Source organism: Ixodes scapularis, unplaced genomic scaffold (genome assembly GCF_016920785.2).
Source record: "Ixodes scapularis isolate PalLabHiFi unplaced genomic scaffold, ASM1692078v2 PGA_scaffold12__126_contigs__length_90152505, whole genome shotgun sequence".
Taxonomy (NCBI): Eukaryota; Metazoa; Arthropoda; class Arachnida; order Ixodida; family Ixodidae; genus Ixodes; species Ixodes scapularis.
The window spans coordinates 88,199,652-88,213,777 of record NW_024609838.1 but is presented as its reverse complement, the minus strand read 5'-3'; the positions used below and the strand labels follow the sequence as shown (position 1 = coordinate 88,213,777).

General features: G+C 49.2%; 2 protein-coding genes across 6 annotated transcripts in view; one reads left to right on the top strand and one right to left on the bottom strand.

The window, feature by feature from the left end:
- The first annotated feature begins 55 nt into the window (after window positions 1-55).
- LOC8025610 (CDAN1-interacting nuclease 1) lies at window positions 56-3,188 on the top strand. Of its 2 annotated transcripts, none has more exons than XM_029972973.2 (2): window positions 56-198; window positions 2,243-3,188. In XM_029972973.2, exons 1-2 carry the CDS (start codon window positions 71-73, stop codon window positions 3,096-3,098), a joined length of 984 nt encoding a protein of 327 aa, XP_029828833.2. In that variant the 5' UTR covers window positions 56-70; the 3' UTR covers window positions 3,099-3,188. The 2 variants fall into 2 exon arrangements, with proteins under 2 accessions (XP_029828833.2, XP_002409573.3); XM_002409529.5 differs by having other exon boundaries at window positions 138-190.
- A 4,724-nt stretch (window positions 3,189-7,912) lies between these two features.
- LOC8025616 (epidermal growth factor receptor substrate 15-like 1) overlaps window positions 7,913-14,126 on the bottom strand; it is an 82,568-nt gene continuing 76,354 nt past the window's right edge. For all 4 annotated transcript variants that reach the window (XM_040215342.3, XM_040215343.3, XM_040502755.2 and 1 more), the window contains one exon: window positions 7,913-12,874. In XM_040215342.3, the coding sequence (XP_040071276.1) occupies window positions 12,587-12,874 (288 nt within the window). In that variant the 3' untranslated portion in view covers window positions 7,913-12,586. The remainder of the gene's footprint in view (window positions 12,875-14,126) is intronic.

Genomic DNA, 14,126 nt, shown 5'->3' with positions numbered 1-14,126 from the left:
CTTGCGCGTATTCACAATTACCCGCATTTAACTCAAGGATAACATTAATATATATTAATATCAATTAAACATGATTTATCAAGTTTATTTAGAAACTATATTGTTTTATTTCCAAATGTCTACGGACCACCGAAGGACTGACAGTTCCGTACTCTTTCGAAGCACTAAAAAAGCGGGAAGTACTGTGCTGGTAAGCTGGTATGTTTTCCTGTGCTTTCTGCGATTTTTGGCGTGCCACGGATGCATTTTCATTTTCATAAAGCGAAGAAAAGGAAAGGAGAAAGTGTAGCTGCGAGGCGCAAGTTTACGATCCCGTGCACGATGCCTTGGTGTTTTAATTTCCCTTTTCTGCTTCCACTTCCGATTGCACTCCACTGGGGATAATAACAAGAAGCAAAGATGCATGATGCATTACCAATTTACCATACAAAACATTCTTTCTTTTGAAGCGACTTTTCTTGGCTCCGCACGTAATGCTCTCTGCTCCATCATCCACGATGACCGTACGAACGATTACGTTGTTAGGGCCTCACACGGGCACAATATTAACTCAAAATATCTTGGTAGTTCAAACCCTTCTTCCGGTATTCCTTCTCTCCATTTAAAGGGCTATCTGCATACTGCCAACTCTCCGTGTCTCTATTATGCCTCGAACTCAAGTTCTTGGCCATGTTCATGGTGTGAATCACACCTAGCTGTGGACGCCTCTAACAGTGTGGCATTGCCTTCCACGCTTAGAACTTCCTCATAACTATGCCCCCTTTTTGGTAGAGCTGGGGCCCTAATCTGGACACTTGGCGAAAAAGTCTGCGAGAAACCCGGCGGCTATGATTGGCTGGCGCCAAGGTTAAGTGCGGCGTTGTCCAATCACGGCTGCCAGATTTCTCGCCAAGTGTCCAGATTAGGGCCCCTGGAAAGAGAAATACTGCGCAGCGGCATGTGCAACGCATGTGCAAGGCATGTCAAGCAACTAGTAGTGTTGGTCGATACACCAAATAAACTGCACTTCAGAGTGATGGCTCTTGAGCCATCTCGTTGCTTGCTCGTCGTTCATCTGGAATCGCAGGAAACACTTTTCCGCCCTCTAGAAGCGTTAGAACAGTTTGGGACGTAGAGAGACATTAATTATGGCCCGAGCTTCCCGATACTGCATCCAAGGCTCGGGAAGTGCCATTTTCGAGTTGTAACTATCACCAGTTGCACCCCGCTGTGCACTAGGCAACAGAACGTCGGCACCCGTGAGACAGTCGGGGAATGCAGTGTGGATACTCTTAGCGTAGCTCATTTCGTGGCTCTAATGGACCTTTTGCTTCAACTTTTTCGAATAACGAGGGCCGTCTGGGGTTTGCCAACTATAAATGTAGAGTGGCCCAGCATCTGTCCCCTCGTCGGAACACATTGGCATTGTGCAATTGTATCGATTTTCATTGATTGTTATGCCTTATACTATCGATACTCAAAAAAAATGAGACGTTTACAATTTTTTGTAACGCCAAGTTAGAGCGCAGCTCTTGAGGAGGAAAAGGGGAGAGTATGCCCCTCTTCCTTCCCCATGGGAGGGTAAATTTAGAGGTAATATTTTATCGCCAAATTTAGCGGGAAAATTTCCCCGCTAAATTTAGCGGGAATATTGGCAATGTTAGATGTGTGCGACGTCATACGGGACATGTTTCCTATAATGAAGTTTGACGTCATACGCGTTTCCTATAATGTCACGAGGGTAACTTTGTGACATTACCCTAGTGACATCACATGTGACATCATTATGGGGAACTTCCCATAATGCAACGTGCGGTTACGCCGACGGCGATGCTGCTCAACCCGGAAATGGGCGCCTAAGAGTTGCACTCTAAAAAGAATCTTCAAAAAAGACGAAATAAGTGCAAAGATAAGGTGAGCAGGGGAAAAACAGGACACTCCCCGAGAACATATAAAAAACGACAATGAAGAACCGTGAAAACGCGTGATGGCGGCAGCGGTACAGTCTTCGCATCCGCGACCCCGTCAACCGCATTCCGAGGCGTCTTCACATGTTCTGGCGGCGAGAGGAGAGTGGGGGAGAGAGGCGTCACCGAATAGACCACTCCGCCAGGGGTGGTTTATGGCGTGGCCGACTAATGCAAATGAGAGTGTGCTGTATTCGCTCAGTAAAGTATTTGGAAGCTTATTAGAGAAAGGACCATTGCAGTGTTTTTGGAGCTTCGAGGAAAAGCTCCAATTCTCAAAAAGGGTTGCTTTACAGGATCCGGCACGGCGCTGCGAAAATGAAGCTCGCCGTCTATGAAAGCATCGTCCAGAAACTCCAAACCCTGACCCGACTCAATCGGCACGACGAGCTCAAGTCCGCTTTCCCCGGCATCCCAGAGATAACCCTGCGGAGCATCGTCACATTCGAGGTCCAGCGCAAGACCAAGCGGTCCTACCACCGCCTCAGCACTCCGCCGAACCTCGCCAAACACCACCAGCACTATTTAGAATGCGTCCGCCAAAACGCGCCGCCGGGCATCCTGGTCCGCTACGCCGACGACCTCGGAGTCAGTCCGGCGCTGCTCGCGAGGCTCGTAATCATCAAGCACTATGAAACTGACGAAGGTCCACCACAGAAGCAGACGGTGAGCCAGATGATGAAGGACACGACCACCATTGAGGACGGGCGACTCAGCGTTGAGGTTTTCCTGTGCATTGTCGCCGACGACGAGTACGGGCCGTTGGCAGACGCGCTGCGGCACAACATTGGGCTGGAGCACGAGGTGTACCTGAAGGAGCAGCTCAGAGCGCTTGGAGTTGCCTTTGTCGACGAGGAAGTGCTCCGAGAGAGGGGCTACGACAAGACACCGGATGTGAAGCTGGAAGTCCCAGTTGTGGTGGACGGTACGGTGGTCAATTGGATCGAGAGCAAGGCGCTCTTTGGCGATCCGGAGAGCCACAAGGGGTACATGAGGGACCAGTACCAGAGCTACTGGAACCGCTTCGGTCGGGGACTGGTAATCTACTGGTACGGGTATGTCGACGAAGTGGCGACGGGCGATGTGGTCCTTCTCAGGGACCGCATGCCGACCGACGTGGTGCACATGGCAGCAGTGTGCGGTTTCACGTGAAGCGTTTCTTCCGTTGCGTCGGGTGTGCGTTGCCGAACGTTTGTTTATAAAGGTGGTCTGCTACCGTCTTGCAAACCATTCTATTCTGCAGCTTGTTGCCATACACATGCCAGACAGCAGGTATTCATAAACCAGGTTTTTTTTCTAAAGCGGTAGCTTTATAGGCACATCTATGCTCAAAGTCCTCGTCCTCAAGGTCACATAAGTGCCGGTCGCATAAGCTTGTAAGTGCCTGTAGCTGAAGTTGACGCGACCAGTCGTCCTTGAGATCATCTTAGACTTTGTCCTCGAGGTCGTCCTAGACAATGTCCTCGAGGTCGTTCTGGACATCATCCTCTAGGATGTCGTCCTAGAGGTAGAGGTCGACCTCTAGGATGTCGTTTTTGAGGTCATCCTAGAGGTCGTCCTTGATGTGTGCACGGCATATTCAACCATTTCATCACTGTGCCATTTCCTTTCCTAATTGTTTTCACTAACAATGTTCCTGTAAAGCTACCGCATTTCATCGTGTTGGTCGAATGAATGTGCGGCTAATTCTTTCTAATCTGGAGGAACCCCTATTTGCCTCGAATGGCGGCCGACTAACCACCCCTGCCGATCCTAGCATTGATCCAATAATGCAGTGCAAAAGCTTATGGGCCTCACAAACAGTAATGGACATAGACCAGTACGCTGTTTACAAATAAGTCGCAGTTGCTCGCATCACGGGGCAATGCAGGAATCAGATTCCCACAAGGTGAAGCGCCGACAACAGAGCCACCGTAGCAGCTGTGCGTTGGTGTATAGACGCTTTTCACACGCACCAGATTACAGCCGCCATTGCTGACCTCTCGTTTTATGCCGAGCCAGTTGACGAGCTTCCACAAAGGCCAATGCTGGCGAGAAGGGCATAGTAGAATTTAAAATGGCAATAAACTGCCTTGCTGTGGTCGTAGTGCAATAAGAGAAAACAAAAATTGAAGGTAGGTTATGGCGGCGCCCTTGCACAGCCGCTGAAAAGACTGTCGGGCTCACAGTTATGCATCAATGGGTGGCTGAAATCGGCTAAATTAGTACTTAAGCTGGGAAAATGGTTTGCTTAGGGAGGGACACTCAAAGAAATTTGGGAGCTTAAGAACCCATGCCATGCAGAATGGCAACGGCTTATTGGGACTAGCACTCATTGCCCCGCAAGCGACTCGAAAAGGGAAGCGTGCCCGTTTTCTGCGCTATCGTGGCAAGGGCAGCGGCGACGCAGAATGCATTGTGTAGCTTTGCGGCAATGTTCAAAGGAAGTTGGTACGAGTTTTGTGCCCCAACAGCACAGACACTGTCGTGCATGGCGTGTCTGAAAGAAAACCCTGCCAGAGCTATAGTCACCGGCAGAAAAAGAAGGGAGGAGCTTCGGATGTCCTGGCGCAAGCGAGCATGCGCGCGCAGCCAGAACATTGCAGAGGGCATGGAGCGCGTGCTGGGGGATGGGCGTTCGAAATCCCTGCTGCAGAAGATGCAAGCTTGGTGGGACACCAAGTTTGCATCTCTTGCTGTGCATGTCCCGGCTTAGAATGTTACCTTGCGTCTCCCCGTTTCCACCTACATTTTTTCCTGCTATATGTGCGAGCGCATTAGCTCCACACCTAGAGGACAATGCCGTAGTGCTGGAGTTCCAGCGTCGCCTACTGGAAGCCAGAGCGGGGCACAGATTGGGCGCGAGTATTGCGTTGGCGTTTGGCCGACGCAGACCACCTCGCAACATGGTATGAGCCTCGAAGTGCCGGCCAATGCCCAAACCCAGCTTTGTTGTCTACTTAGTCTCGAAGAAGGCGAAGTAACGGACGCTCCTTGTTTTTCTTATCAGCTTCGACAGCCTCCGTGTTTTGTCCGAAATTGCGAGACGATCAAAATGCTACTTTAACCCAGATGAAATTTTGGTGGCGCAATCTTAAGGCTCCCAATCGTGATGTTGCTACTACGATTTGGTTTGGCAGGATGTCGCAAGTTGTGACCTTGGCCACTTGTAATCAGTTGCAAAATGCAAACGAAAAGTTTGATGATGGGCGTAAAATGCACAGTGGAAACTTGGAGTCGTCGCATTCTTAAACCTACGCCTTTGAAGTCGACAGCCTGACGTTGCTTATTTCCGTCACCAAAAGCAGAATTCATCTAAGGACGTCGTTGCGAGCATTTGGCCAATGCCGCTGATACTATTCGGTTTCAGTCTAAAAGAGTACACTGAATCTTTGATTTGTACATCTTTAGTACAAACACCTGATGTAGTTCTCCCCACTTATGTAACTGCCAAACCACAACATTCCGAGCCAAATATACCTTCGCACAAACTGCGACAAGAGCAAGTTTTTTTGCTTTTGAAATTGCCTCGGGTTTAAGAGCACTTGTGCAAAGCGACCACCAGCCAAAGCTACTCACTTCAACCGGTGCTGGTCTACGTTACTGTGAGATAGTGGAGCTCATTTCTCTGCCAGATAGAAAAAATTGTGCGAGGCCACTCGCGCAACTCCCCCCCATGGCCAGAGAAACAATCTCATTCATTATTCGGGTAGGCTTGGTACTTGCAGCATTGGTGAGCGAGCAAGTTGAGGTTTGCATGGGACAGGCCTCAAGTTCGCTTCGTGGAGCTTTGGGCGATGGCACGTCTGTCGGCACAACCATACTGGCAATCTCTGAAACCACGCCAAAAGTTGTACTTCTTTTGGGGCTGCAGAGTTAGCGTTATATTACTGGGGGTGCCCAAATCTGCAGGGCTTAAAATATTTCCTGCCCCTTTCATGCTCCATCTCGCAAGCCGTTTTCAGCGCTGCAAAGGCATGTGCGCAAGAGTGTGGATATGTAGAATGCTTTGATCGCACGAGCACCCGAGCAAAAAAGGGACGTGCAAAGAGCAAGCTCATGTCTTCGCCAGTGCTGAAGACAAATTATGAAATGGAGCATAGCCTTTCCAGCACCAGCGTTTTATTCACTGGGCTTCAGATATTCATAGTCAATGTAACTTCACTATCTCATGACGAGTATAAAAGAACAGTGTTCCCAGAACATGATGCACAAAATGCCTAGTCACACTTGCCATGTTTATCCCTACCATAGGTTACTCATATTTCACTAAAAAAATTCCATGTCCACACAGTTGCCACATTTTGATTGAACTCGATACAAGTGAGCCTGTCAAACCAAAATAGTCTCGGTCGAGCGTTGTGCCGCTTCGCGCAAGAGCATGGCGGGATGGGCGGGCTGCTGTAAAGCAGCGGCGTCTAGGATCGGCACTAAAACATTGTTGGCAGGCCACACTGCGTCTCGGGCAGCCTGGGACCAGACTTGTGCGCAACGCATTACATGGACCTACCGTAGTTACTTTTTTTGCCAACAAAGTAACAATCTAGTAGTTACTGTTTAGAAGGAACGAACATTTTTTTTTGTTCTTTTTGATAAAAACATGAGTAATGGCATTTTGTTACTTCTGGAGGGGAACATCAGGGTTCTCCCCAATATTTTTTAGGGGTGGACATGACCACCATGCGAGCGGCGCAAGGGGGGGGGGGGGGGGGGGTTGGTTGCAATGGGGCACAATCTGGCTTGCCGACAGAATGCACTTTGCGTCGGCTCTAACTTTGCGGCCTTGTTGGTGGTGCCAAGCCGTGGTAAAAAAGCAGAAACCAGGATGCCTTGAATACAAAAGGAAGGGGAAGGAAAGGCGGAGAGCGAGCGAAGAGGCAAAGCTAAAGCAAGCCACGGCCGCGAGCAAGCAATGCACAGTGAAGAAGTCTTCTCAGCTCCGCTCTTCGTCTGCGGAGGGAACTGCTGCACGTTGCGCATTCGTTGCGTCTGCTTTATTTTGTGTTTCTACTCAGACGAGCACCCCCCTCGCCTCCCCCTGCACTGCCGGCGGCACTCTGCCAACACCTCCTAAATAACAAAGCTGTAGTGCTGAATAAGATGGCGCCATCCAAGGAGCCCAACGCTGGGCACAGATTGGACACGACGATTGCGTCAACGTTCGGCTCAAATTTGACTCAAAGCCAAGCGCCCGACGCAGCACTCGTTTCCAATTCGTGTCCAGCGTTGGCCTTCTGTGATGACTCAATCTCATTTAACACTACGGCTTTGTTACCTAGGTGTTGGCTCCGCTCTCGTTTGAAGGAGTGGCGGCGATGCGATAGCACAACAATACGTGGGCCTGCTGAGTACAAGCTGCAGCCATGTGCACAGGCAAAATTGCATCGTCATTTGGCAGCATAATCGAGCGGTGGGCGGTCAGTCGGAGCGGTGGGGCGCAGGGCCACTGCCGCCCACCGTGGGGAGAACCCTGAGGGACATGTGCAACATAGTAAGCCCACCTGGTTCTCATCTCGGCTTGCACTTGCAATTTGCATGAGAAAACACTAGATTGACCATAAAAGATGTGCATAAGGTACAGCTACAGTTATTTCTTTATGAACGTGTTAAAAAGCGAGGAAATATTAATGGTAACAAACATTGGAAGTGGCTACTGCTTTATAAAGACGACATAGCTGGAGTAAAAAGTTCCCTTTGAATCACATTAGCGAGCAACATACTTAGTAACTTTTTGAGTGAGTAACGGTATTTAGTTACTTTATTTTCGTAATGTGTAAATGTTTGCCCTACACACAACTGTAACTATGCAGATCTCCTGGTCGACGTCGCTCAGGCACCAAGCACGCAGATGACCAGACGTCACGTGACCTCTACACCAAGTTAGTTTCTCCGCCGTATTTGGCGGGGAAATTAATGTCGTGCGACCCATGCACCGAGTCGGTTCCTCCCTAAACTGAGCAGCAAAACTGACACGGAGGCACCAACCGTAACGTGAACATGCATATGGCCTTTATTCTCGGAAGGTACATATCTACACCCAATGCGAAAGGAATGCTTAGTCGACTCGACTGCAATGAGGCGGCGTCGGATCGCCTCTAAACGTTCTCCCCGACTGTGCGGGGAACGCCGGCTGCAGGACCTGAACCGGTAGTTTTAAGCTTACACACTAACGTCCTACTCCGCTTTACACGTCTTAGTCGTTAAAACTCGACAGCGCGGCTGCACGTGGTACGATTGCAGAGACTGGGCTACATTAAAATCCGTGCGTAGTCCTCGCAAGACGCCCCACAACGGACGCTTTTAGTGTCGTTCTACTACCACTTTGTGCGCACATAAGACTCCCTCTGTACCTCGATACTTGGAGTCTAGATTTAAAGCTCCGGTCCTACGACGCTCAAATTGAATGCCTACAAAGCGGATGTTCAATTTAATGAAAGAAATATAGAAACACATACTCAAAAGTAGCTTTGCTAACACATTCCCCGTGTTCTTGTGGATTCTAGGGCAAGCTATTAAAGTCGTAGGTTAATTAGTTCATTGTATAGTTAACGAGTGAATATTGCCACATGCTTCTCATTTCCTTCATCCAATATCAGTGTTAAAAGCGTGATAATTTAAATATCATGCTAAATATTATAATAAGCAAGTGAGAGAACTTTCATGAAAGTTTTTCGAGTTTTTAAAATAAATAGTTTTGTGACACAAATTACTTATTTTTTAAAACATAATTCTAAACAATTGACAAAAAACTCTCATGCACTTTTTTTTAGTATAATACTGAGTACAGTGTAATACAGTGCAAAATTATCATCCTGCACTAATATTGGAGGAGAAAAATAAGAAGCATGTCACAATATTTACTCATTCATTACCAAATTAAGTAATTAACCTAGAACTATATTAGCTTGCCCTAGAATCCCCAAGAAAACAGCTAACGTGTTAGCAAAGTTACTTTTGAGGAAGTAGTTTTTAACATCTGTTAATGAACTAAAAGCTGTTTCGTGCCCATTCAAGATGACCACCATGGGAAAGGAGCAATAATCGGGCAGTAATGCAACATTTGCGAAGATGCATCTGCTCGGCACGATTGAACGACAACGGCCATTGGCCCCTGCGAGTAGGCCAACATTGTGTGGATGCGACAGGAACACGGACAAGCGTTTGTCCCACGTTGGGGGAATGCGTGCAAACACGGCTCGAGAGTGCAAGACCAAGAGTATGTCCGAGGGCAGTTTTAAAGCGGGCAGACTTGCGTGTTCGTCTGGCGTTCCGGGTTACAAGCGTAAAACGTGCCGGCGGAGGGGTGCACTTCCTACCATGTAACAAAAAAAACATGCATTTGAAAACCGAGCTTTGGCTTTGAAAGTGACTCAAGAAAATCGGAGTGTGCGCTCCATCACGTCGGCAATTTAATCGACGAGACACGTACTTTGAACAAAAGCGCGTGTCAAAGGCGGCAACCTCCGAGATAAACACCGAAGAATAATCAATCCCTAAAATTCTGGGGTAACAAACAAAAATGTTATAAATCGAGACTAGTAAACGGCACACCTCCGCCGATTTTCTCGACTTTCCCTTTGACGAGCTAGACAGAAAGTGGGCATTTTTACTTCGCGTCGATAACAGAAAGTGCTGCTACTAAAAGTGAGGAAACTAAAGCAGCGATTAACGAGCTTCGAACTTATCAGCATTTGTGGGAAGACGTGTTTCTTTTTTTTTTTTTTTGTGCTGCGCGTGTCGACACTTGCGAGCCATCGTGCCCCTATGTACGCAAAACACATGCGGCAATCCTCAACGAATCGGGCGAGTGCGTTGCTGAATGAAGAAAATAAAAGCACACACGGCGAAAGACTGTTGTTGCCTCTCGTGAGCACACTCAATATAATACACGCGGGTCCGCCGTTATGTACACTGGGCAGGCGCCATCCCAGACACTACGGTCTCGTCGTTACGAGATGCTGAATCGACGACGCAAGCTAAATTTGTGCGGCTGACGGAGAAGCGACGGTGCTATGTGTCCGCATGACAGCAAGTGACGAGGCAGTTTACGACCCGCTTGGATAAGAGGAATGCAGAAAGGCAGCAACCGTTGCGTACCGTTGCACCAACGGATGACTTGGCGCAAAACTGACGCTCCAATTAAAGACAGAACATACGTTTTAAAGTTCCCTGCAACGTAAAAGCTTAAGCTGCTTTGGATCATTGTCCATAATAAACCAGTCTCCCAGCTAGATCGGTGCCAACTTAGAATCAAAGTCTATGAATTAACTCAAGTTGACGGAATAAGCAATCCGGTTTCCTTCCGATGGGCATCTGGCACCTCGAAAAAGCAGGTGGTTTTACTTGAGCCGTTTCCAGAAACGCATTTAAAAACATTTTTAGGGAACAAAACCATTGCCTCCCCCCCCACGCCCCCAAGTTCAGCAAACAATCTAGGCAACAACACTTGCAGCCACTGTCCGACACTACACCCGTAAGTAATGAAGACTTTCAATCACTCACCGCTCACCGACATCCGATTACACAACTACTTTCTAACCTATCGCACATTCCAAATATTCGAAAGGACCACCGACCCGCACCCTAACGAACCGCTAACAGCACCCCCAACTTAACGTCAATTCTTCTTAAGCGTTCCTATTGCTCGTTGGCGTGATTCCACTGTTCATTCGTTAAGGATGAGTTGTTTGCTTCTTGTGTCCTTGCAATAGCTCCCATCTGGTGCCATGGCAGTCTAGGCTAGATCACAACAGCTTGACAGTAAAGCAGAGATGCCCGCGTGCAAAGTTTCCTTGTGGGAAGGCCGACAACCCCGAGCTTGTCCTTGCTACCACCACCCAAAAGGAGATGGCATCAAGTTCAGCAGAAACTGGGTTTCTGTTTGCCCCAAACACAGAGAATCCCAATGTGAAAGGGATCACCTCATGCTGACAACACATTTGGGCAGTGCATGTTCTTACTGTAGAACTGCAGTTTTAGTTGATGCGATCACTTAAGAGGCCGTTTTCCTCGTCATTTACACAAACAATGATAAGGCGAAAGTGAACGGGACTGAACAAACAAACAGGAAACCCGTAATTAAGGCTCGTCTCGGCTAAGCCTATCGGAGAACGTGACACGTGACAGTGCCGACATGTTTTCCCATCGCCACCTCACAGTTGATTGCCTGGTGATGATTTTACTGATTACAATTAACCTACCTTGGTTAGCAGGATTTGTGGGTATTTTTCATGAAAGGACTTTCCCTTGAATTTCATTGTACCAATGTCCTAACCATTATTTAGAACAGAAAGATGTCTCTCAGATCAAAATGGGGCCACAACGCCGAAGTCAACTGAAGAACAATCTGGCATCGAACAGTGGATAGGTTGAACAATATTCTAATATACTTCATTATGCTGCACTATGCATTGCCAAGGTCATACCACAATGAATGTTTGAAAATAAGTTTAGAATTAGTATGGTCCCTGCAGACGACGAACGGGCGTCCCGGGCAATTTTATCCGCAAACACGTCAGCCCGCTGCACAGAACCATCGCGCAAACTGTGCACATGTTACTGCTAAACAGTAGCCAGGTTGATAGGATCAGTTTTACAAGACTTATTGCTTGGAGCAAGCAAGCGCAAACAAATGCTAACTCACTTGTCGGAGCAAGCTGCCCACTTCGTAGCTTTGTACCTACTGCTGTAAACCACCCCCCCTCCAACGCAGGAATCAATACAGATGACACGCGTCATCTGCAACGCAGGAACGCAAGTGCAATCATCTCCAGCAGTTACCCAAATCTACAAAGTTGGCAACCAATACTGTCGCTGGCCATGGTTGTTGCACTACCCCCACGCTTGAACTTTGCCTTTCGCTAATCTGTTTGCAGACGGTAAGGGGGCTAATGAGACAAGTTTGACAATAAGAACATGCTTATTGCTCGGGACAGCTGGCATGCTAGCCAATTGCCTAATGGGGACAGTTGCCTATCCCTCTCGAGGCATTAGCCATTAACAGACTCGCCCAACTGCGTACCAGTTAACGAAAACAGAAGCCAACAGGCCCCAAAACTCCCATCGACAAAAACAAAAAAGCTTCAGCCCCAAAACTTCCACAACTTTGAAGTCGGAAGCTGTCCCCACTCCCAAACGCTCCGAACAAAAAAAAAACGCCAGTCCCAAACACCGTCGTCAGCGACACCGGAAACCTCAAAGTTGGCGAACGATTCTGCGGTGCTTCTGCCGCCGGTGCTGGCACAAGGCTCGTTGGGGAGGGGTGGGGCCGGGTCAGCTCTCGTGGAGCCCGTCACGGAAGTGGGGCCGGGCACGGGGGCTGGCCATCCGTTAATCTGTTTGCAGGCAGGTGCATCTGCTACTCTGTTTGCAGATGGGTGGGGTCAGCTAATAAGTTTGCAGACGGTGCAGGCTCACAAGACGAGTTTTACAATAAGAACATGCTTATTGCTCGGGGCAGCCGGCATGTTAGCCAAATCGTGTAACGGGGCCAGTTGCTGTGAGCCGTCAACAGGCTCGACCAAATACGCACTGGTCGACAGAAACAGAAGCTCGCAACTTCGGGGCCAGAAGCCGTCTCCACCCCAAAACCCTCCAAACAGGAAAACCACCAGTCCCAAACACCGTCGTCGACAACGCCGTAAACGCAGGCGCGAAGAACCTCAGCAGTCGCCGAAGTCCGCGAAATTGGCGAACGATTCCGCGGCGCTTCCGCCGCCGGTGCTAGCGAAGGGGTCGTCGGGAAGGGGCGGGGCCGGGGCGGCCCTCGTGGGTCCCGTCGGGGCGGTGGGGCCCCCGCTCCCGGCCAGGTGCTTGGGCGGGGCCGGGCGTGGGGGCGGGTTCTTGCCCTTCTTCGGGGGCAGTGCCGGCGTGGGGCTTTCGGGGCGGGGCGCCGCCGTCCCTGCAGGTGCGAAGGGGTCCGTGCCGAAGGGGTCTGCGTCGGCCGTGACCTGCGTGCGAGATTCGCGCCGGGTCGACAACAAGCATAAAAAGTCCCGTTACAACTTCTGACAGTCTAAGCTCATTACAACAGACATTTGGATACAACATACCGACTTGTGAAGTTTGGCTGGTTTTCTTCTACATACCACTGACTCAACTTCATATGTGCATACAAGATACTTCTTTTACAACACACCAAAATCTTGCTCAAAATCAAGGTCAGTTATGACAAGCTTAGACTGTATATTCACTGGCAAGCTGAGAACAGCAGAAAGGAGCTTTCGTTGTCCCACCTCCGACACAAGCTTCCTACCTTCGCACGCGCACATGCAGCCAAAGCACGGCGGGAGGCCGGGCGTTCCAAAGACTTGCTGTTCTCGCTTTGTCGGCGACTATAATACCTATACTCGAATGTCAATTGGCACCCGGCCTACCGAAAACAACTAAAAGAATTTGCCTCCTTCCCGCGCTATCGTGGAAGAGGCGGTGAGAACGCAAGACAAACTGTGCATTGCTTCGCAGTGACGCTGCATGGAGGAACTTGGCACACATTTGGTGCCTGCGGCGCAAACCTCGTCGTGCATAATGTTTCCGAGAGGAAGCCCCGCCAAAGCTACGGCTCTGGCGGGAGTGAAACGCAAGGTTTGCATCGCCTGCTATTTTGCATCTCCCCATTTCATCTAGAGCACATGTTTGTTCTCTTCTCTCTCACCTCCCGCACACTCTCCCGCCACCAATTGAAAGCACACTCGCACGACACCTTATAGATAAAGGCCTATTCGTGCGGTACCCCTTGACTAGGTTTCGAGAACTCGCGTCAAGTTACGACGGGAAACAACCAGTACATCTGTGCTTTGTACAAAGATTGGCAACCGATTCAAGGAGCAGGTTGGCTCGCGACCTACAAACCATGGATGTCTCGTTGAGTCGTGGTCATATCATAATCCGACATAAAAAGATTGCTAGGGAACTGTGTTGCGTACGTGAAATGTTCTAGCATCACAAACGTTTAGCGATACTCTCATGGCGCTCTTCGTCGGACAGTTTATTGCGTACCAAGTGCTCACTTGATAGTTGATCCTAGAATAAAACGAGGATGGCGCCAATCGGGTTGATGAACCTGGCGATCTCCCGGAGCCCTTCCACACTCTCAAGCTCCTCTCCCTCAGTGCGCACGGGTGGTCGAGATCCTCCTCGCCCACCCTTCTGGTCACGTGACGAAGCTCGGTGATTGGTTAACAGAGAATTAACCAATCATCA

Coding starts and splice junctions, on each gene's coding strand:
- LOC8025610 (XM_029972973.2), top strand. CDS start 71: ATGATTTATCAAGTTTATTTAGAAACTATATTGTTTTATTTCCAAATG. Junction 199..2,242: donor AGTACTGTGCTGGTAAGCTG/GTATGTTTTCCT, acceptor GTTGCTTTACAG/GATCCGGCACGGCGCTGCGA.